Below are 24,416 nucleotides of genomic sequence, written 5' to 3' on the forward strand. Positions count from 1 at the left end.
CGAGCACCCGATACCTTGAAATAAGGCCTGTATCGGCCTGATACCGATATCTGCTATCGGTACTCCCCAATCCCTAATATAAATTATACTATATATAGGTAAAAATAAATATAATTATTATATTAAAATAATGTTATGAAAAACTATTATATGAAAACACTTAACCTGAATGGAATAGACCTATTCAATTCAAATAGATCAGTACAGTTAAATACAGTTAATCAATACCCATGTTAAATAATCACATTTTATATTATAATTTTAGCACTAATTGTATGTAATTACTTGAAATTAGTAGACAAACAGATAATATTCTGTATATATCAGTAGAATTCAATGAATTCAACTAAATTTCCAATTACAAATGTAAAAAAAACTATTATTGTAATGCAAGTTATTTTACAGTAAGTTCGTAATTTCTCATGCATAGTGCACACCCATGTACAATAAGCACCCCCAAAGTTGACCACAAAATTCTTGAAACCCCTTCTACCTTTGTATAAGTCATTTTTACAATGCATGATTTTGCTTTTACATATACGATCAAAACATGAAGTAATATCTGTATTTTTTTCAAATCATTATTTTGAAGTTAAGCACTTTTTTTTAAACACGTAATATGTACTTTGTATTTACTTGTTCTTATTTTAAAATTCACAGCCCTACTTTTATTTAGTAAATGAGAAAACACAGTTGTGCTCATATGTTTGATTACCCTGGCAAAATTTGTCAGATGGGTAAAATTATTTGAAAAAAACATGAAGGGTTAGGCGAAACACATTTAATTGTATTTTAATGGAATTCAAATTAAACTGTCAAGCATTTAAGAAAAGCTTTATCATCAAACAAAACATAACCATAAAGAAATTAATGATGGCTGTTGTTCAGTCATTAGTCATATTTGAAAAACAAAAACAAAAGAAAAACAACAATATTTCACAAATTCTGCCAGGGTATGTAAATTTATGAGCACAACTGTATATATATGCAGTCATACGTACCCCTGTCATATAAGAATGAACGTGTAGGCTACATCTTTTTCACAACCTCTAGGTGGCGGTGTTGTATTAGAATGAAAGTGTACACCTTTCTCATAACCTCTAGGTGGTGGTGGCATGTTGGAATGAAAGTGTACAGCTTTTTCATAACCTCTAGGTGGCGGTGGCATATTGGAATGAAAGTGTACAGCTTTTTCATAACCTCTAGATGGCGGCATACATTTATAAAATGTGACAGTTGTTTTTATACCTATGTATAATGCGCACCATTGACTTTTGACATTTTTTGGGGGGAAAATGCGCATTATACATGATAAATTATATACACTTATAAATTATTATTAAATTGTACACCCATCATATACAAAATACACTAAATATAAATGCAATTTTTTTTCTTAAAAGAAGCATTTGTTAAAATGTTTGATGTGCTCTATTAATTTTCTAGTGTTGCAAATTTTCATTACAGTTGCGCTGTAAAATCTAAAAACAAAATCTTATCAGATTCTCTTATACGTGATTAAATTGAGCGGTTAATAGAGTCATCACAAGAGTAAAAGCAAAATGTTCCAGAGCTCGACTATAAACACGGCGATAAACCTCCTTAAAGGCCACAAAAAGCGCATCATGTAACAATGTGCAACATTAAAACAAACAGAAGGTAGTCCAGTTATCGCCATTTGCCGAATAACATCCACTCGCTACATTGTGTTCAGTGACGTGTGTGCACGCGTGTGCTTTTTGAGCATGGCCACCATGGCTTTTGTCATCCTGTCGGCGTGGGAGGCTCTTCCTTTCCCATGTTAACACAACCACACACTCGCACTTTGCTTTACCTTGTTATCTTGTGTGCAACGATCAGTCACATCAAATTTTCTGCAGGCCCTCAGGCCTCTTTCACACATAGTCTGTCAAAAAAAATTCATGTTTCTACATATAGTTTCAACTAGTGTGTTTGCACAATGTGCAGGTTGCAAAACATCATTGATCAACATCATTTTATAATGCCAGTACCATCTTTTTCCCTATATTGCTAATAGTACAGCTTTTCTACAGCTAAAAGAGAACGCTTCCACATCTTAAATAAAAAACTTTTCTCCACTACTTATTACAATCAAATTGCATTATTCTTGTGCGCCTTTGGAGTTCCTTCATTTATTGATTAATTTTCCGTACCGCTTATCCTCACTAGGGTTGCGAGCGTGCTGGAGCCTATCCCAGCTGCCTCTGGGCGAGAGGTGGGGTACACCCTGAACTGGTCGGCAGCCAATCGCAGGGCACATAGAAGCAAACAACTATACGCACTCACATTTACACCTACCATTGGAGTTCAGTTTTCTCTTTCGAAAACTACGAACATAACATGAAATTGAACTCTTGTCCAAAAATGCATAACTTGAATCTGGTAGACAATATGAAAAAACAAAAATCTTCAAGTGTTGACTCTTAAATTAAACCCATTTTACTCAAAAACCAAAAAAACCCCACCCTTGCAAGTTTCATTACATTTGTATAAACACAGCTAAAATAAACTATAAAAAGGAATCGAGGTGGACAGCCAGTTAGAAGAACGCCAAGCTTGTTTTGTTCAGCGTGCGACAGTCAAAGTAGACACTGGAGGTGTGCTGTAAGATGAACAGCGTCTCGTGGGCGTCTGCAGAAACGAACAGTCACTTTTCCACAGAACCAATTCAAAGGTCACAGAGTGGCGAGCGATTTGAATAAAATATGATTCACCTTGTGTTCATAAAACAATGTGACGTAATTATTTTTTTCCTCACACCCGATGACGTTTACGCATTGATTGTGGTCAAGACAATCCTGTACAACCAAACTCCAACATGTTCCTATTTCTGAACGAATACTGCCCACCGTAACACACAATGTTACAGATGAGGCCGATGACACCACAATCAGAGCAGTCATTGAATCAGTCCTGTGTTCACCCATCGCAGTCTGTTAAGACTGCTGAAAAGATTATGACCCTTCCCACTCTTGAGAACTAAGACAAGGGCAGGCAAAATTCTCTTGGACCCTCCACATCTTGGTCAGCACCTGTTCGAGCTCCTTCCCTCAAGTAGGCGCTATCGATCAATGCAAAATAAAACCAGAAGACATTCCAACAGCTGCTTTTCCCCTGTGGTCTGCTGTGCGCGCAGCCCCTTAAGGAGACTCACGCAGTGTTGCCGACTTAATGACTTTATATTCAGACCACTCAAGTCCATCAAAGCTAAGCGACAAATCTCGTGTACAGGTCACACATGAAAAATAAAGAAGGTGCATCCATGGGGAAACAGCACAACCTGAGTCTGTGTCCACTCATTCCTGCAATGGAGGGAAAACAAGGAACTAGCCCCGCAGTCCAGTTCTTCCTGACTTCAGCTTTGGTGGAGCAGTCTGGAGCCTCAAGTAGGAATGGAGAAAACCTGGACAAAGTGCTGGAGTTGCCAAAAATAACTTTAAAAGCTTGAATGAGCTAACTTGAATTTGGGCGTTCAAGCCGTTCATTGGGAAAAGTGTGGTTGTCATTTAATTTCCACTCCTTTATAAGAAATGTCAGGCATTGTCTGCTCTAACCTATGACTCTGCAGTGAGTGTACGGCAAATGTAACTTTGGGACATGTCACCAACAGACTTTGTCTTGAATTTGAGACCAAAAAGCCACAAGTGAAAGAGAGATTTGAGTTGAGGCTGACTTAAGTTTCATTTACGGCTGCGCCACTCTCTCAAATGTACTGGTACAATGCACAAGGAGATGCTTTGCCCTTGTCTCACAACGCCTCAGCCGGAGGGAGACCCTCTACAGATGACTTACAGGGGGGGCTCCCTACTACAAAAATACTATGAAACAATACACACCTGCAGTTGACAGTTGTTGGTGCAAACCTCAGGATGACTTTTTCTTCCACTTTAATTAACACTGAGCTGGTGGAAACACAATTAGCAATGGTTCTTATTTAATTGATTTTTTTACCCACTATTTGAAAGCAAAAAAATTTAAACTAGCTGTGATTTTGTGCTTTGAAACGCATGGGCACATTAGTGTTAGTACTCTGGATTGGTTTAGATCCGACCTGGCAGAGAGCTATAAACCTGGTTAGTATTGAATGCTGCTCTTTTGCTTATGGGATTCCACAGGGTTCATTTTTCGGGCTCCTACTTTTCTCTTTGTATTTGCTGCCCCTGGGTTCCATCTTGAGAAAGAATAGGATTTCCTGCCATTGCTTTCCTGATGACAGTCAGATTTATGTGGCACTATAGACAAAATAGGCCTTCTCCTTAAAATTGCTTTTATTGTGTCCTAAAGACATCCAATCCTGGATGGCCTTGAACTTCTTAAAATGTAATGAAAAACAAACAAACAGAAGTGATTTGTGTTTGGTTCCAGTGGCCCTTGTAATTCCTCCTGGTTGACTCAGGCCCCTTGGCACATTTTGCGAAACCAACATTTCTCAAACTTGGCTTTTAAGTTGGACAGTGATTTGAAATTGGATTGGAAAATTTGGTATGGCAGTTTAGTCTACCTTTTTCATTACAGTCAGTTGGCAAAGGTGAAGCCTTTTCTGACACAGCAGCACTTTGAGACAGTAATCCATGCCATTATCACATCTCAGATGGATGACTGGAATGCACTTTACTTTGGAGTCAGCCAGTCCTTCCTTAAACATCTATACAGTAGGTGGTTCAAATTGCTGCTGTTCGCCTCTTAACTTCAACACGAAAGAGGGAGCACAAAACTATTCTGGCCTAACTCCACTGGTTGCCCTTGCACTTTAAAGTTCATTTTAAGATTCTGTTAATTTTAATACAGGAAGTCCTGGATTTACGAACGAGTTCCGTTCCTACGCTGGCGACGTAACACGAATTTCCGCATAAGTCGGATTTCCCCGTTAAGGTCGAAATTTACGGCGAAATACTTCTGTTATGGGTATTGTCCCGCGTGATTGTGACAGCAAGCTCAGTGTGTGTGGGCGTGTGCGTCGATGTGTGAGTGAGACGGGACTGCGCAGGTGTCGTCCGGCGGGACTGTGAAGGAGGAAGGAGTGCATGCCAGTGCGAGTGTGTACAGTAGCAAGTGTAGTGACGGCGCCCGGGGAAGAGTAGCGATTAGCGGAGGACCCGTTGACGGGTTGACACTTCGTATAGAGAAACTAAAATACATTCAAATAAAACAAAATAAGATGCTGTACGTACCATAAGTGCTGAGAGTGTGAAAAAGGCAAAGATACTCCCACCGCGCAAACACAGACAAGCACTATGCACTAGCTAAGCAGAAACACTATGGTGCTGGGACAAAATGGCGGACAAGGCACGGGCGTCGTAAAGTCGAAACGTCGTAGGTCGAGTGCGTCGTAACTCGAGGACTTCCTGTATTCTCTTTGTTTTCAAATCTCTAAATCGTCTTGGTCCGCCTTACCTCTCTGAGTTACTCCATTACTATGCTCCTGCCTGGTGTCTCAGGTCAGCTGCTCCTGTACCAACGTCTAAGCAGAAGCTCAGAAGCGACAGAGCTGTTTCTATTGCTGGTCCCAAACTATGGCAGGACCAACAAACCCATTTTTATTCCTTGGCTTTTAACACACCATGAGACTCTTTTTCTTCCACATCCCCCAAACTTCATTGCTAGGTTAATTGACAACTCTAAATTGCCCGTGGGTGTGAATGTGAGTGCGAATGGTTGTTTGTTTGTATGTGCCCTGCGATTGGCTGGCATCCAGTTCAGGTTGTACCCCGCCTCCTGCCTGATGATAGCTGGGATAGGCTCTGGCAAATCCCGCGACCCTGGTGACGATAAGCGGCTGAGAAAATGAATGGATTTAATTCACTCAATCACAACAGTAGTAACAACTGGGAGCAGCTCAATGGAGAGTTACTTGCGAGGAGAATCTTCACTTTGCTGCAATGAAGGTATTTTCTAACACCTAAAAATGCCCAGAGACTACACTGTGAAAATGAATTTGGGTATTTTGTTACCTCAACTCATTTTTCTGAATCAGTCCAACGAAAAGTACCTAAATCATTGGGTCAACTTGAAATATGAAGTTCTAATATTGTCAACTCATCAGTTAAATCAGAGCAGACCAGGTAACTCAGATTGCTGAGTTGACGCAATTAAATATGAGTAGCCCCTGCAAAACCCCCCGGGACAACCCAGACAAGCCAACATGTCAAGACCTGTCAAGACTGCCCCCTGGAAAGGAGGCCATTTTCTTTTACAAGAAGGCCCAGACAAGAGTATCAGGAGTCGACATAAGGAGGTAAGTCAAGATTTTTGTAAGTTATAAAGGTGTAGTTCGCTATTCTATGCAATGTTAAAATGGTTGCCAGATGAGGTTCCTTAAGCTATTATCCTAAATATTACCCTTGTTAGCTCCCTGTACGTTGTATAGCCTATTAGGTAATTATTTGAATTCAGCAAGGGCAATTTGATATCAAGATTTTCCCACCTATCTAAGGCAATTTTTGTCTCAAAACAAAACTAAAAAAAAAACGGTAAATCCTGGATAGGTAAAACAATTATACTTTTCATGTTTTGGAACAATGTCTATTACCGCTCTAGGAAGTATTTGTTTGGCGACATCTCTGAATATTTTGAGGTTAGGGAGTTAAATGTGCGATAATGAACGAGAGTGGATCCCTCGAACTTCTTTAAAGTCTGTGAGGTGTGTCATACATATACATAACACTTTTTAACGGCACACTAAGAAAGGCATATAAGACAGCATTTTCCCCTTACATGTTAATGTGTAGTTTGGAGGTTGTTTATAACCAAATATATAACCAAACAGCTTTTGGTGTCCCATAATGCAACATTTCATGTAGCCTGGAAAGACAATGCATTTTCGGGCAGCTGATTATGTGCAAAACCCTCCCACCACTTACTCAGAAATTCTTGATCATCTAATTTACATCCGGGAATTTCTCCCATACTGTACAGAGTGAAGATCACATACTCAATTTGACATCATACTTAGTATCAATAGTATGTTGGCATGATATTCCCAACACAGCCATCGAGGGGAAATACATTCCCTTTGGGTGGCTGTAAAAAGGACTTACAACCCATCATGGCTGCCATTAAAAGACTACAAAACCCATCGTCAACAGGTCAGTCTGGGTAAAGGTTGCTGTCCAGCTAAAGCAGATGAGCGGATTGGTCTGGTGAGAAAGGCGTGTGTCAACAACAGCAATGCAGACAGCAGCAGAGAAAGAGACAGAGAAGTGAGCGTGTTTTGTTTTTTCCTCTGTCGATATGAGGGTCAAAGGTCAGAGGATGCTTTAATGCTGTGTAAACCCCTTTGCGACAAACCGTTTGTAAAAACAGGCTATACAAATAGGGGCCTTGCCTTAATTTGCAGATAATTAGCGGACTAGAATCTTTCAATGCGGATACCTGATTCTTGTGTTTTCACCTTCTGTCTTCAGGCTTCTGATCCGGAGTAGGAAATAGCAAGAGGGGTCGATCTAGGCATACTCTTCATGACCGGAGAAGCTGAGGATGGCAACATGCTCACAGACATTCTGGATGTTACAGTGATACTGGAGGACAAAATCATCATCCGTCAGCTAAAAAGAGTTCCAAATGCCTTTGCTGTCCTCGTTGGCCTCTTGGATAGTCTCAGCATTGACTATCCACAGGATACATGGAAGAGTAAAGAACTAGAAATCCTTAGCGCTCTTAACTCAAAATTTTAAGGCAGCCAGGTTACTTGTTTTCTTTTTTAAGTTGAGCCAACAAATTCATGTTTACAGTGTAGCTGACTATCACAAACCCCTTTGCCATGTTCCCAATAGTTTCTGGCACAAATGTTGACACTGGCACAGCAGTTTTAGGAAATGTGGAGCCACAATGGAAAAGAAAAAAAAGAAGGGAATATCTGAGAAGGCTCTGTATTATGTCTTTTACAACATCGGACGTTGAGTCCAAAGCCAGCAACCTCACGCTCTTTGGAGAAAAAGACGCATAATTACTTGTCTGCATCATTTCTTTGTCCATTGTCTTTCTCAAAATTGTTCAACTCTGTGACTCATCCGTGGGTTTATTGTTTTACAGGTGATTCTTAGGTAATCACAATCACTCTTTCAGGACATGTGTCCTTCTGCAAAAATAGCATCCAGACCTCTATTTACGATATTTTACAACACCAGGCCCTTTTACACATCCTGTCCAAGATGGAATTCATCTGCCTTTTCCCCATGTTGCCGTTCTGTAACCCCAATTGCACGCAAGTCAGAACATGCCGTAATCTATCACAAATTTATTTTTTTTATAGAATTTTTTTTGCCCAGTTTGTCAGGTTTGCTTTTTTTTGTCTTTTTGTCTTTCTTTTTTTGTCCGATTTGTGTGAATTTTTCGAGTGATTCTTTGCCAGATTTATTTGTCTATGTTTTGCCTTCTTTTTCAGTTTTTGGCACTTTTTTAAAATATTTTTTTGTTTTGTTTTACCCACAATGTTTGTCAGGTTTTCGTATTTTTTTTTCTGTAGGATTGCCGTTCCTCTGGCGGTGATGTAACCGGAATTTGTCAAAGTGCCATTGTCTATCACTAACTTATTGCCTATTTGTCTGTTTTTTTGGGGTCATATTTTTGTCAGTTTGTGTCATCTTTGTCCAAGTTTTGTCAGATTTCTGTGCCTGCTTTTTGCGTGATTTATCTTTTTTTGCAGTATTTTTGTCAGCTTCTTGTGCGTTTTTTTTATTTTTATGCATTTTATTTATGGTTTTTGCCTGATTTTTGTCATATTATTATCGTATTTTTGTCCGTTTTCTCTGGTGGCAACGTAACCTGAATTTTAAAAGTCAGAACACGGTGTAGTGTATCACTACTCTTCGCTATCGCAGTTGTAAAGTTATAATTACAGTATATATTTGTATGAAAATCCTTTCTAGATCATAATTATTTAAGAATCCAATGAAAAACAGGAAGTACGGTGGTAACTGTGAGTGTCTTCTTATGGCGTGTGATGCTGCTTGGTGTTCGTAACCTTGAAATGTCGTAAATTAAGACTGTCGTTAAAGCAAGGACCACCTGTATAGCTGATAAATGCTGGAAAGGAAGAACACTGATGTGAAAGTCGAGAGAGAGAGAGGACAAGTTAAAACAAGAAGTCCAGGAATAGATGGCTTATTGCGTTACTAAATTAATACCGGTGTGTGTTGTTTTGTGTTAGGCACTATCGCATGTGGTTCAACTCAATACAGCCAATACAAAAGAAATTGTTTTTTACCTGAATGCATAACTTCCAAAAACTAATAAGAGAGACACTTTTTATTGGACAGAGACATTAGTTTGAATCAAAATTATTGGGTACTTTGTATGATTAAGTTTCGCAATAGCTGTGTCTAATGTATGCTACAACTCATTAAAAAAGTTAATTCATTTTATATTACAGTCATTGTTGCCATGTATTTGGCAGTATTTCAAGTAAAAGTAATACATTGTATTTGTTGCAAGCTTTTTTGTTTTATTTCTGGCTTAATGTAGTCTATTTAATATAAAATGAACTACTTCTGCTAATTTACTGCACCATGTTTTAAAGTTGGGTTGTGTAAATCTGTTGAATAATAATAATAATAATCTGTTTTCGTGTTTTTGTACTTAGCAGCAAAAGAGTATGCAACTTGTGCCTTTCAGTATCGTACAAGATATTCAAGTAACAGTGTGACTATTGCCTCCTGACAGCTAATTATAACTAGTGGTGATAAGGTTTCATCTTTCATCTTAAAAGTCCTCTTTCCAACAAGACAACAAAAATCATCAGTGCACATCTTCCCATACTCGCTGCATCACATTCAGGTGATTATGTGCATTGCTGTCATGCTTGATGTTTGCCGACGAGTAACAACAGATGTAACAATTGGTTTAGGCTTTGGAAACAACACAATCATGGTTTGAATTTAGTACGTGCGTGCTCATTGAGGCCTTTCCATCCTGTCTGGAAGGAGAAAGAAGCTCTGGCACAATTTTCCCAGCCTCTGCCAAGCATTTGCCTCTGTGAGACCTTCATGCTATGGAAAGATGACACATGACGTCCATTTCCACTTCATTCAAAGAGGAACAGAGCAGCAAATGTTTGTCATTTGGCTTTAATTTGATGGAAAAGTTTTTCTTCCATGTTTCCAAAGTTCTTTTAATGCCAGCAAGTCAGGAAGTATTCTGGACGAATCTATTAGTGAATTAAAGAGTTCCACGCACGCACACAGACACAGACACACACATACACAGCAGCAGACATACATTGCCTAAGTCTTCATTTGCAGACTCAATATATTTTTTCAAAATGATTTATGTACACGTACAAACCTGCACAAATGACTGAAAGCGCTGTAATATGCATCCCTGACCAGTAGTTAGCAGTGTCACTTTGTCAAGACAAGCACGTGTACCTCAAATGTTTGTCCTCTCCAAAAGTGTACAGAAGAACCTCAAGCGTCGGACACGATCCGTTTTGTCAAAATGTATTCAGTTTTCTCAAAGGGAACACTGGAACTTTAAATGGCATCCTAAAGGCTCAAACTATCACCACCATCAAACATTGTCATCCATCCATCCATCCATCCATCCATCTTCTACCGCTTATCCGAGGTCGGGTCGCGGGGGCAGTAGTTTAGCAGGGACGCCCAGACTTCCCTTTCCCCAGCCACTTCATCCATCTCTTCCGGGGGGATCCCGAGGCGTTCCCAGGCCAGCCGAGAGACGTAGTCTCTCCAGCGTGTCCTGGGTCGTCCCCGGGGTCTCCTCCCGGTGGGACGTGCCCGGAACACCTCACCGGGGAGGCGTCACATCGTCACATGAGCATTAAAAAACGTTAACCAGTGTAAGATGTAACAAAAAAAAATGGAGTTTAAATTTAATAACAATAGACCACAGATATGTGCTGTAATATTACCGCTTTGAACATACACTATAGCTGTGTGTATGGATTATACTGCCCCCATGTGGGTGGAGTATTTTTAGGGACTTCAGGGGCACATTGTAAATGGAAATTTAGGATGACATCATTGGCGTTCAACTTCAGGGGGTTCCAGTGTATTTTGAATACCCCTTCGTTGGTGTATATGTAGGTTTTGAATGTATTTTATATTAGTGATACATTACTTCTGGTCGCTGTAACAGGGCAGTCCATCCATCCATCCATTTTTTCTGAGCCGCTTATCCTCACAAGGGTCGCGGGAGTGCTGGAGCCTATCCCAGCTATCTTCGGGCAGGAGGCGGGTTACACCCTGAACTGGTTGCCAGCCAATCGCAGGGCACATACAAACAAACAACCATCCGCACTCACATTCACACCTACGGGCAATTTTAGGCAATATTTTTCACATATTACCGATGGGTCTGGACCATATCCCCCAAGATAAACTGGAGATAAACACTATACATTATAATGAGGCACAGGTTGTCAAGTCTATACGAGACAGTCCCTGTGTGCTTTTGTTTCAATACCTTCTGGCTAAGGGAAACCTTCAGTTGTTATTAAGGCTCACGTGCAGATGGAGGCAGCTGTGCAACCGAGCAGGACACACACATGCAAACGCACTTAAAACACACAATGGCACCCCACACTCACACATACAGTATGTACCTGCATAGATTTAGATTATGAAATGAAGTCTCATTTTGACAACTAAGACTGCATAACTCATTTTGACAGGAGGTCCAATCTACTCGTGAGTGAATCAATTGTACCCTTGGAATCATTCCAGCGTCACTGCACTTCATTATGTGTGCGTAATGAAGAAGTGTCATGTTTTGGAAAGGCGCCACAGCGCTTCATTTTGGATGTCTGATGCCGAGAATGTTCCAGATTGGGTGTCTCGGCTGTGCGGCCCTGCTGTGTGATTGGATGCTGAAGTTGTCCGCCCATCTGTGTGTCAGTCTGTCTTCTTACCTCCTGTGTTTCTGCGGGTTTGTGTGGCATACACGCACGCACGCACGCCTGCACACACACCACTGTCTGCAACAACAAGGGATGGTTTGAGTTTGCATCAATTGATGCAATTAACTGGTTCATGATCAAAACTCAACTCCTCCAGGCGGCATTATTGTGCTGGATATGACAACGGCGTGGAAGCAGGAGTTCAGAACATCAGCACTTTAAAAATATTTATTTCCTATCAACAGCATAGAACTGGTAATAGCCATGAAAACTGAATCACCCCGCTGACTCTCTCTCTCGCTCTGTCTCTCTCTGACACACACACACACACACACACGAGCCTGTGCGTCACAGGGACCATCTGCTCGCTAACGAGGGCAGTTTTTCTACACACACTCCATGTTTGTACTCATTCCACTTAGGCTATTCTGTGATAGTATTACTGCCGCTTTTACAGTGGAGCAGTTTATTCATTACTGTTCACATCAACGTGGCTAAATAATGCTGGACCAAAAAAGATGAGGAAAATCTGTTTCTGATGTAACAGGAATACATGAAGAGGTGTCCTACGGATGACTGAGCTGATTAACTTCCCTTATTTACACTTCACAGTTAGGCATGACGAGATTTATACGCCGGCCACTTTTTGAGCACCATGGAATTTTTATTTCAGGAATGGGTTTCTATTAGCTGGAAGTGCCAAAATACTCTTAAGTTGTTTATTAAGCCTATTGTCATCATTTCTATAGTTCAACAAAATGTACAGTGGTATATTGAGTTACGAGTGAGCTAACGTTCGAGTTGTCCCGTCGGACAATTTTATTTTTGCTTTGTGAACAAAAATGTATGATACGAGCATTGTGAGCTGGCAGTGAATCCAACTCAACTCACTTCACAAGCAGCAGTCTTGCAGATAGTGAACAATTTTCTAAAGAAAATGAAAATTCATTGAAAGTCACTCACAGTCTGTCACGATCACAATTTTTGTAAAGACGATATTTTCCCAAAAACTATCGATAAACAATAATGTTGTCTTTTTAATCCCTCTGAAACCATGAAAGATAAAGTCTGCCCCTATTGTTTTTTTTATTATTTGAGTTTATATTTTTGTTTTTAAATCATTATTGTTGTTGTTGTTATTATTATTATAATTTCCTTTCTTGTTTCTCTATTAAATTGTTTTTCTTTATATAGATCCCCTGTGTCTGAAATAAAGAATAAAGAACCACAAGACTTCCCTGGTTTACATAGAGCCTCCTATTCCGATTGTAATCGGTTTAGAAGCCCAAACCAAATGGAAATGCTCCATATAAAAACCTCAGGCGGAATAAACAGGCTGAATCCGAATGGAATTTCATTCGGCTTCTCAGGGGTGGAATATTCCTTTTTCCAAACCAATCAAAAGTACATTTCCGCCATGTACGCCGTCATTCGTCATTCATCGGGAAAAGCTCTGTCTACGCATCCTTCGTCTTGACGAAAATGTGCAGTGATCTCATCGTTTACGCACGCTGTAAATATGGGGGCCCTGGATGGAGCTCGTATGTGACGGGAGATTTTGTTTTTAACTACTAATGTGTTTTTAATCAAGCGCCTTTTAAATAATATATATATAAAAACAATCCCAACTACTGTGTTGAATAGACGACAGACCTCCATCTTGATAAATGACGTGACGTTTACAACGAAGTGCGCATGTCACACGGCAGTTCCGATGAAGATCTTCAATCAAAATGATTTAAATCGGAATGACAAAAAAGTCTCCATGTAAACCCCGATACTGTGTGGTTGGTCTGCTGAAAATGAGCCCTTTATCTGTCAATCAAATATACGTTCGCTGTCAACTACTGGCAGAATAACTTGTGCCACTGAGGTTATACTTAATAAACAGTTAACGTTCCCATGTTTGTGTTATTAGGAACTAACACAAACAACGACTCGGAGCGAAGCTCTGATGTTTTAAACGACATCGCCACGGTGGCGCATGCTGTATAGCTCCTTAACTTGCTAGCTCATTAGCTCGCAAGCTAGCTTGTTAGCTCACGAATAAACAGTTAACTTTCCCTTAAGTGTCTCTGTTGTGTGAATTTAAGCGCCGCACATGGAGTAAGGCTGTGGAGTATTGGACGGAGCCAACACCACCAAGAGTCTACCATCCGCTGGCATTCCATGAGCCCACGAGCGGATGGAGGAATATGTCTATTTAAATGACTTGTTCATTACTCGTGTTCTTAATTGCTCAAAACATTTATATTTACAATAAATAATGTATCTTTGTTCATCTATTTATGCTAGTGAGGCATAGTGACAGACAGAACAAATGAATGGTCTGCTATTACATGGCAGGAAGTACATACAGTTTTTGTGACATTTTTGTTTGTTGGTGTGCCGTGAGGTTTTCCAATTGTAAAATATGTACCTTAGCTCAATAAAGGTTGGAAATCACATCAGAATACACGATTTTATTGCAGTAGTCTGACACAGTGCAATCGTGAAAGACCACATTTGTCTTGTAGTTTGATCCAGACATTCGTGATATTTACAGTACTATGTCAAAAAACATGCAACAAGGCTAAGAATAAACTAGCTTTTGGATTCAAATATACTGTAGACAATGGCGACGCGGAGTAAATGTCTTTTGCGGGGCCGATCAATGTTCGGGGAATTATGACATTAAAGCCGATCCGCTGATCAGGATAAAATGCTAATTATTGGCCAATACCGATCAGGCCGATCAGATGCTAGTCTACTTTTATGTGCAATATATTTTAACCGAGTCGTTATTTAAGTACAGTTTTTTATCTTCCTATATTTAAGTGCAGTGTTACTGTAACATTCAAATGTTGCATAATGTTACAGTGGCTAACAATAATATTAAATATACTTTTTATGAATATGTCCTTTGTAAGAACACTTGGGCCTACTTCGTTACTGTATCTTAATGGTCCTCATGATGGCGGTACTTGGAGAGCGAAATATTTTTTAGGTGGTACTTGGTGTAAAACGTTTGAGAACCTGTGTATTAGAGTAAGGGTCGCTTTTTGAGAAAATATACTACACGCCAACAGCGGATATTCAAGAGACTGTTTCGGGCAAGCAGTTGGTGCGCGTTTGTGTAGTGTTTCTTTGCAAAGTAACATCGTCAAATACTGGCCAGGCATGCATATTATAGTGTTTTAGAAGGAAACACCTGTTTTTACATGGTTGTTGCAGCGTAACCGTACCGTTAGTCATGACTCAGCAGCAGAAAGCCTCACAAGGCATACATCATGCTAATGGATACATTTAGTAATGTTGTGTCTGTCAGTGCCACAGACTGAATACGGTCTACTTAGTGAGTGCGCAGCGACCTCTTAAAACACAGAGCGGGGCCAGGCTCTATGTTGCTACTTCAAAACATGGCCTACAGAGCCAGGCTGGCACACAAAGCTATTTTTAGCTATGGGCTCAAAGGGAGAGCTTACATTCCCAGCTGAACTGTCACTCGCAAACTCTTTCGGAAAAGAGCACAGACTGTGAATGTACTACCGTGCCCGCCTCCCCAGAAAGTATGAGTGTCAGAAACAAAAAAAACTTGAATGTGCATGTTGAATAAAAAAAAAATAGGAACTTTTTACCCTGGACGTAGCTAACTTGATGGTGGCGTGCGCTTGCATAAATACAGCGCCCCGATGAACCTCACTGGATTTTCACACATGACCTATTGACAAGCGGCCTCTGTTAATTAGGCTGACCCGTGCTAGCACACAATGTAACACCTCCCAACAGAGCGTCGCCAGGCTATTTATTAACCCTCTGCCTGTAGGACCCTGATTTGAATACGGCGAACCAACCGAGTTCCTGAGTGCCAGATAAGAGGCTGTTAGGAGACACGTACTTCAGATATAAGAAAACCAGGGAAAAAAAAAAAAAAAGCCAGCGCCGTCACGCTTTGGACTGACTTCACTGCTAATTGTTAAGTCAACATGTTCTCCTGAACATCCCAATTAGACTTGTTAAAACTCACACATGGACACACACAAAGACCATAATAATCACTGCAACAAACACGCACATACATGCATTTGCCATGATCTTAAAATGATGCAATATTGCTATCAAGGCAAGGTAAAAGTGGAACTAGAAAAGTGGATAAGGTTTCATTGTATTAAAATTGTCTTTGTCCAGTAATTAGTTAGCAAGCTACTTTGTGGTTTATGGATATTGGCGTAAGACGTTACAAATGGATGGATGCTATCTTGACACAGTGACTCAAGTGGAAAAGTACACTTAAATTCTTAGAGCTACACCTTTATCCAGATTTAAGCTCAAATTAAACGGGTTTACTCGATGTATAGATTTTTATAACAAATGACAACCATGACCCCTTGCCAGGTGGAGGTAATTAGTCTCCAAAGCAACAGCCACCCCCTACATTAGATCATACAATTAGAGCCTTTCATCTGTTTGCTTTGTTTATCAGCCCTATGTGTCTTTTGTGTCCAATACAAACTTCCGCCTCAGTCTGTAGCGACACTGACCGATGAAACACTATCACTATCACTGTAATCAACCACCAATGATTTAGCTCATAGAAAATAAACTGATGCTGACAAGGATTGTTTTACATTACGGGGTATGGATTTGCCTCGCATTTCACATTGATGTAATTGAATCCCACAGTGGTGTCTTGTTTCTGATGTGGATGTCCGCAATAATCTATGCAAGCACTTGTTATGAATGGCCTTGACAGATTCACCTACAAAGCAGTCCAACTCTCTGTGTGTGGCTCTTCAAAACCTATGGCAGGAAGTATTAAATACAACTGATGGACTTCCAAGGTCCGCGCTATCCATCCATCCATTTTCTATAGTGCTTGTCCTAATTAGGGTAGCGGGAGAGCCTATACCAGCTGACTTTATTTGGGGCGAGAGGCATTATACACGCTGAACTGGTCACCGGCTAACTGTCGGGCACACACAGACAAACAACCATTCACACGTATGGCCAATTTAACTAAAAAAAGAAAATAAATCATAAGGCACCACTGTAGTTTGAACTCCCAATATGTTCAGGCCACTCAACTGTAGAGGTTCCACTTTAGTACTGTATGATGAATATCATTTTAATATCTTACCATCATCCAGGGTGATGTCTTGTAGGCCTATAGAGCGGAAGGTGGGCTCCCTATCCTCTGGCTCCTCTTTGATGTTCACCCTCTCGCCCTCCGATGTGAAGGGCCCCTGGGGGCTTAGCGGGTGTACCAAAGCTGTCGGGGACAAGCTGGCCATGACTGGGCTAGCCGCCTGGGGAGAAGGCTGTCCTGAATGCGGATGCTGCAAGGGGCCCAAGGGACTGTTACCTGGCGAAGAGGAGGTGGGAGACTGGTAGGGCAACGAGTGGAGCTGAGGGGAAGATGGCCCGGAGTGGGCAGATGGGATCATATGCGGAGGAGGCGCGGTGGTTGGTGTGGGACAAGAGGCCGAGCGTTGACTCACTGGGTGGTAGCCCAGGGCTCGCTGCAGCTGGGTTGAGTGGGGCCCCACGAGTGGGTGGCCGGTAGGGGAGGGCACCTGGGCGGGATTTGGGGAGCAGTGGTACCCTCCGAGCGTGTGGAGGTGTGGGGATGAGGGGGTGAAAAGGGGTTGGTGGCTCTGCGGAGAACCCACGATGGGGCCTGACGACACAGGCGTCGATGGGGAGGAGCAGGGCGAGGAGGAGTACACCATCCCCATGCCCAGCGGGTGTGACGCGGCACTGGGACTCTGCTGGAAAGGCATCCTGTCATAGCTCTGGGGTGAAAGGCTGGACTGGCCATTGAAGGACAGGCTGTGAGCATGACTCTGGTTGCGCTGCATGGGCTGGTACGCGGGCAGCGAGGGCGAGGAGGAGGCAGGAAGGGGGATAGGAGAGGAGCTCGGATGGAACGTCATGTGGCAGTCGGCGGGGGCGTGGTGCAAACTGCGACCCTGGAGGTGAGGCAGGTGCTGGAAGGATGGGGAGCCCATGGAGGGGCATGGAGCCTGCAGGGGTAGCAGGACGGGTCCTGAGCCTGAGGCCAGGCCATGCGGGGAGGTGGACAGAAGGTTATCCGATGGGTGGCCCTGATCGGGGGAAGGCAGCTGAGGGCGCACCAGACTGGCAGAGTGTGTCAGGGGCATGGACATGGCAGGTAAAGCGGGATGGTCCAGCTCATCCCGGTGCTCCTGTTTCACCATCACTAAAGAAAAAGGAGACAAAATAAAATACATCCATCAACCTCACAATTATCGCAGAAAAATCCACCTGTGCAGCAAACACAGTTACCGTTACAGTTACTTCTATTGGTCCAGCTAAGTTGTACCAATAGAAGATAAGGAATTATGATTCAGGGGGAACAACGGAGTCGAGTCAACCCCTGATTGATTAAATAATTAAAAGTAACACTGTAACAGATGTTACATTTCCTCAATAAACAGGTCAGTTACTTCGGCTCTCAGATCTGACAATCTGTACCCAATTGTGATTTTTTTTATTTACATCCAGCTCAGAATCAGCGGGCGAGCATATACTTACTGCCTGTCAGCATGGGCATCACGTGAAATACTGTGTGACAAGCTGAATGCCCGAATGCCCCCCAGCACGGATCAGAGCAACAGAACAAACGAGTTCATTGATCTCATGCCCTCAACTCACCCCATCACGCCTCTGGGACGGGGAGATGAGGGGTAAAAAAATTACAGCACACAAGCTTTGATCCCAACGAATCCACAGAAATATAAGATGATGGGTGTGTGAAAATTCATGATTTTCAGTGGATCCTTGGAACTAAAACAATTTGCCAGTCGAAGAACTTGAAATTTAACCTTGTATTAATTAAAAAATGTCATTTGAAATCCTGACCCAAAACACTTAAGGTGACAGACCCTCCTAGATGGACTGCGTTTGAGTTTTGAGTATATTGTAGTGTCCACGCTAAACAGAAGGACTATGAAAAGCTACACTGAAATTTTTTTTTTATCTTTTTGAGATTTTTTCTTTTAACTGCGAAGTTGTAATCATAATGTAATAATTGTAATGTCCTGTAATAAAGTTGCATTTTTTCAAGAAACAAATCTTAATCCTGGTAGAATTAAGCTTTAAATATAGAAAAGTAAAACTGTTTTTTGTTTTTTCTTTGTTTTGTTGGGGGGTAAATATATATGTGTTTCAAGAAAATACATTACACATAATTTAATGGGAATGAGGTATTTTTGGAAAAAAGTCAAACTTCTATGTGAATAAAGTCACAATTCTTTCAAGAAAATTACATAATCTAAGAGAATAATGTATCCTGGTGAGTCCCTACACAATTGCTTCAAAGTCTTGATACTCATAAAATGATGTTGAGGAGCCAAAAGACCTCTACTACAGTTCGAGTATAACTTGAATAGAAGTAATTTTTTTTTCTAAAAAGTATGACTTTATACAACACCCTGAATCAGTAAGAACAGGACAGAATAAAAGGAATTGATTCCCATTTCCAGCGTCACTGTGGGATAGTGCATGACTAATTCTTTAGCATGTGGTGTCTGCTACAGGGATCTCTGCCATCCAACACACAAGTCAGGAAACATGACTTATTAGAAGACCACCATCCCCCACACGCACACACACACACACTAAAGCAGGTGGTGTCTGCGGTTCCTCTGATGGTGTCAGGAAACCTGCTTTTACGAACAAACAGAGCAGGGTTACTATACTCTGCTGTCATTGGCTGCCCCGACCTGTCAAAAGAGAACAGGAACAGGAACCGCCTGTGGGCGTGCTCGCAAACCGAATGAGCGGGTGGGTGGAAGGGCGATTTCAAACAAACAAACAAAATACACGCGCAAAAGCACACACGCACGCGCGCGCACACACACACACACACACACACACACACACCAGGAGACAGCATTAGACACTCAGGAATCTCCGCCCACCACATTGAGCATAAAAAGATTGAAGGTAAAAAGAGCTCTTGGAGTTAGTGAAGGTTTTTCAAAATAGAAAGCGAGCAGGTGTTTGTGTCATTGTGGCACTTCACAGCATTACACTCAGGTTGTTGAGACTGACGAAATCGGGTTAGTGATACAATAGTGTGCTGTCATCTTAAATGTACTCAGACTATTAACGTGGGAGGAAACAGGAAGCTACAAACAAAAAGGAATGCCTCATGTTTGTGCGTAAATGCCTGTAATGACTTTGAAGTTGAAAAGCATATAGAAACATCAACATTTAAAAATAATAGACGAATCATAGTACTCATAATAGTAACAGTTTTTTTTAACCTCACCTGAAAGGTAAGTGAAGCGTTGGGATTGGCTCCGTTTCCGTTTTCCATTGCAGACATAAAACTGCACCTGTACAGCTGAGCTCACAGTCTTACTGTGGTAAGGTGGGACTTCCACTACAATGCATGACTGTGTGAAAAGCAAAGCAGTCCTCATTATTTACATGCACTTGCCAAAAATAAGGTGTAAAGTTGAGGGTCCACTCAACTCTCAAATGTCTCATAGCTCATTACATTTGGAATTCTCCCACCCAATAAAAACAACAGGTCGACCAGATTGTGTACCACTGTTGAGGTTCCACTCTATTTAAAGTTTAGGTAAATAAAAGACTACTTACGCCAAGAGTTTTCTCCCGGATGATTTTGGCCTCCACTTCCCACTGTGGCCGCCCATCTACAAGATGGTAGAAAAAAAGAGTAGAAAAACAACTTTTATCATCTGCAAAATTGGATGAGGCTGAGGAACCACAGGACTTGTTATTCATGAGCAATATGTCAATTTAGAGGTATAGAAGCCATGTGGAGACAATCTTAGCAGCATTGACTTAATCAAAATCAAATGTCCAAATAATCCTCCTATTTGTCTTGCCTGGCTGGAATTATAAAGAGCTCGGTGGAATCACTGTATTTATTTTAACAGCTAATAAAACATACTCTGCTGTTTTCCTATGATGGATCTAATTATATGACCAGACATCTTGGGGAACACTAACAGCCCCCTGTGGTTGGATGACACTGCAGTCATTGAGTAACAGTTAATTTGTCTAGCTACATTAGCACAGAATGTATCTTTGAGCTGTATTATTGTTAGTACAGTCTGCACCTGTATAGTATCTCCCCCCCAAAGACCAAAGGGTTCCCCCATAATTCCCTCTCATAGACATCTGCGTCTGCAGAGAGAGTGAGTCTTTGTGTAGCTTGAGTGCTCTTTCTAATCTCAGGAACATTTTAGGCTTTTCATTTTACTGTAGCTTTAAATCTAACCTTTTGTACCTGTAATCTAACCTAAAAACATAACTTACTTGTGGTAAAACAGTAGGTAGTCACATATCAATTGAGCGAGAGACAGAGAGCCATTTCCTTTCCCGATGAACAAATGACCTTGAATGTCTTTGCAGCTGACAGCTAACAGCAGCGAATTAATGCAACGTGTCTTGTTGACATTCAACAGGCTGGAGCAAGGGCCCCACATGCTCCGTCAGACAACAAGCACCAACAGGAAGCTCATACCATGCTAAGACAATGACTTGGATTGGCCAGACACCAGAGTCTGAATGTGGTTATTCTACTATAAAAATTTTACTGTTAAACCGCAAAGGTTGAATGGCGGCAACTGTACTTTTTTTATTTGTTGAAGACATTTCACCTTCAATCCAAAAGGTTTCTTTTATTCTAAATTTTTCCTACAACACCCTCGTGACCCCCCCCCCCCCCCCATCCAGGCATAAATAGAAAATGTAAAGTTTTTCAACATGTAAAATGTTGAAAAACTTTTTAAATATTGCTTGCCTATCAAAGCGACTGAAAAAGGTACTCGTATTAACATTATAAAAAGTGACTGAAAAGGTACTCATATCAACATTATATGAAATAAATAACCCTGCGATTGGCTGGCAACCAGTTCAGGGTGTACCCCGCCTCCTGCCCGAAGATAGCTGGGATAGGCTCCAGCACTCCTGCGACCCTTGTGAGGATAAGCGGCTCAGAAAATGGATGGATGGATGAAATAAAAATAAATACAAATTTCAAATATTACACCTTGTACGCTATCTAGGAGTGTTGAATTACACAAGATGAGTCTAGGCCTCAAGACCAAACTAGACTACTTTTGAGGGTCTCGTTCTCATCTCGCAATTGATTGTATTTTAACTGTAAAACCCAAACGACCATGACTGCAGGGACAACAGTGCTTAGTTCAAGTCACCACAAACACCACATTATATTTCTGGAACCATTTCAGAGAAATTATTTGGAAAGTGATTACGCTGTTTTTTTAGATCTTCAAAGTACTACTTATTTATTTATTTATAACATTTTCCTCACATTTTGGAGACTTCAACCACTATTAACATACAAGCCTTAACCTGGTCTTGGTCTCCAAGACCACCTGCCTTGATCTTGTTCTGACTGATCGTATGAACTCCTCAAAGTCTGGGTGTTGACTCCTCAAAGTCTTGGTCTGAACTTGGTCTCAAATCATTGTCTGGATTATTTCCATCTCCTCAAGGTCTTGGTGTGGACTCTTCTTAATTCCTCAATGTCTTGGTCCTTACTTGGTCTCAACTCCTCAAAGTCTTGGTCTGGACTAGGTCTCAAATCCTCAGTCTTGACTACAAAACTACACATGAAAAAGCTGATTTTGGTTTGTTTTTCTTTCAAGTAGGATCACATGTGCTTGGAGGTTAGGGATTACTGTCAGACTGAAGCCATTTATGGTACCATCCTAAAATCACCCAACTACTGTTGTTTTTCAGTTAGGAAAAATATCTGGCTTCCATTCTTTCTCATTTCTTCCACTGCTACAATTACTCCAATCAGTGCCTTTCTGCACTAAAGCGGGCAGATTAGTCAAGATGAGGGGGATCGTTTAAACAAACCCCAATCATCAACATCATCATCTTCCACTCCCTGTTGGTTCACAGTCTCTCTGCCTTCTTCTACAGACCACTTCCTTCATGCACGGTGGGACCCAGCTTGACCTCTTTTCTGATTTCCCTTTGCTCCTGTGCTTTTGGACTTGACAGGTTAACCACACTGCATCTCTACACCATGCTTCACCGCATACCCCTCAACTAGCTGAAGACATTCCTCTGTGCCTTATTTCCCTCAAAGATCTTTGCAAGGGTCTGCCACTCACACGACTTGACTTTCTGCCATTTGCGAGCTTGATTTTAACACATCAGAACAATAGTAGTTGGGGCAGGCAGTGACTGCCTCAGTGAATGCTCTCCGTTTTAAACACGCAAGGGCTATTACTTGTGTTGATTGCGAAGAAAAGGTCATACAAAGAAAATTTTTAGACCTGCAATAGCTACAACAAATGTAATGACCTATTGAGAATAGAAGTTGAATCAAGCAATTTTATTTACTTCTAAAACATGTTATTTTAGTTTTAGTCTTTCAAAAAAAAAAAAACACGAACAAAGCTCTTACCGGGGCCTTTCTCCAAGAAGATAACTTTGGACTCTGGAAAGAAGTTGCTCCCAGTGATGGCCATCTCCTCTCCCCCATTGACGAGACAGCTGGTCAGACTAGATTTGTCAACCTGGGGTAGCTCTTGAGCCGATCGCTGGGCTGGAAGAGACACAGCAGAGGTTGTAGACAGACAAAAGAGAGTCATCCTTTGCTAAGTCATCTTTATTCACATAAACAGGAAAATGTGGAATTTATTTTGCTAGTATATTAAACCACACTTTTACCAAGGGGCACAGTTCAGTTTGGTTCCCTGCTATATAGTTTAGAACAGTAAGGCTTCAGGGATTTAGACACTGCACCGAGTGAGTGCAGCGCGCACTGTGGGATAGGGCACAGAACAGCGCAGAGACGGCGGTGGCACGGCGCAAGCTTGCCCATTTGTGGTGCTGTTTTATGATCCCCCATTTTCTCCTCCACTGTAGAATTCTGCCAAAATCTCATGCTCCTGTCACTCTAAAACCACTTCTCCACCATCTCAAATATTGGATGCACCAAGATGTCATCACAGAGTGCTGCGCCCAAATTTTACATTTGTCAGTGTTGCCGCAGATGCCCACGCTGCATGCAGCCAACCTCCGCAACACAGCGTTTTCCTATTGCGCCGCAGCAGCATATACACAATGAATGGGTTGGTTGACAGTTGTGTTAAGTACAGTGTGAAAGGGTCTTTAAACTGGACTTTGTTTCCAATTTCAGCGTGTGTTTTTGGCTCTCTAAGCTACAAGACTTTCTGTCAAATAACAGTGTGCTGTAGATTGCACAATGAGGTAACGAAACTAGTTTTCTTTTTGCATTGCAACACAACTGAAACCAAAATTAACTCAACAAAGATGAGGAAGGGGACACAAGAAGGTTGACAGATGCTTTGTGCTTCCATAAAAACAAAAACACAAATGCTCAATCTTTTGCAATCCTCTTTACTTTTAAAGCTACGTTTTGTGTTGGTTCTTGTTTTTATGTTGTGTGCATTGCAGTGTCAGTTCAAACTATGGCAAGGTTGGGATGGTCAATCAAACTTTATTTGTAAGCACTTTTCAAACAAAGAAGAATGCAACGCAAAACGTTTTACATAAA

The 24,416-nt window shown here is 41.3% G+C and overlaps 1 protein-coding gene across 1 annotated transcript in view; it reads right to left on the bottom strand.

The window, feature by feature from the left end:
• The window catches only part of nfatc3a (nuclear factor of activated T cells 3a), an 85,473-nt gene that overhangs the window by 4,552 nt on the left and 56,505 nt on the right, over positions 1-24,416 (bottom strand). Inside the window, exons 6-9 of the mRNA XM_061667819.1 lie at positions 23,301-23,441; positions 20,486-20,541; positions 20,151-20,277; positions 16,992-18,074 (exon numbers count right to left, since the gene is read on the bottom strand). Coding sequence (XP_061523803.1) covers positions 16,992-18,074; positions 20,151-20,277; positions 20,486-20,541; positions 23,301-23,441 — 1,407 coding nt within the window. The remainder of the gene's footprint in view (positions 1-16,991; positions 18,075-20,150; positions 20,278-20,485; positions 20,542-23,300; positions 23,442-24,416) is intronic.

This window comes from Phycodurus eques, chromosome 2, assembly GCF_024500275.1.
Source record: "Phycodurus eques isolate BA_2022a chromosome 2, UOR_Pequ_1.1, whole genome shotgun sequence".
Lineage (NCBI taxonomy): Eukaryota > Metazoa > Chordata > Actinopteri > Syngnathiformes > Syngnathidae > Phycodurus > Phycodurus eques.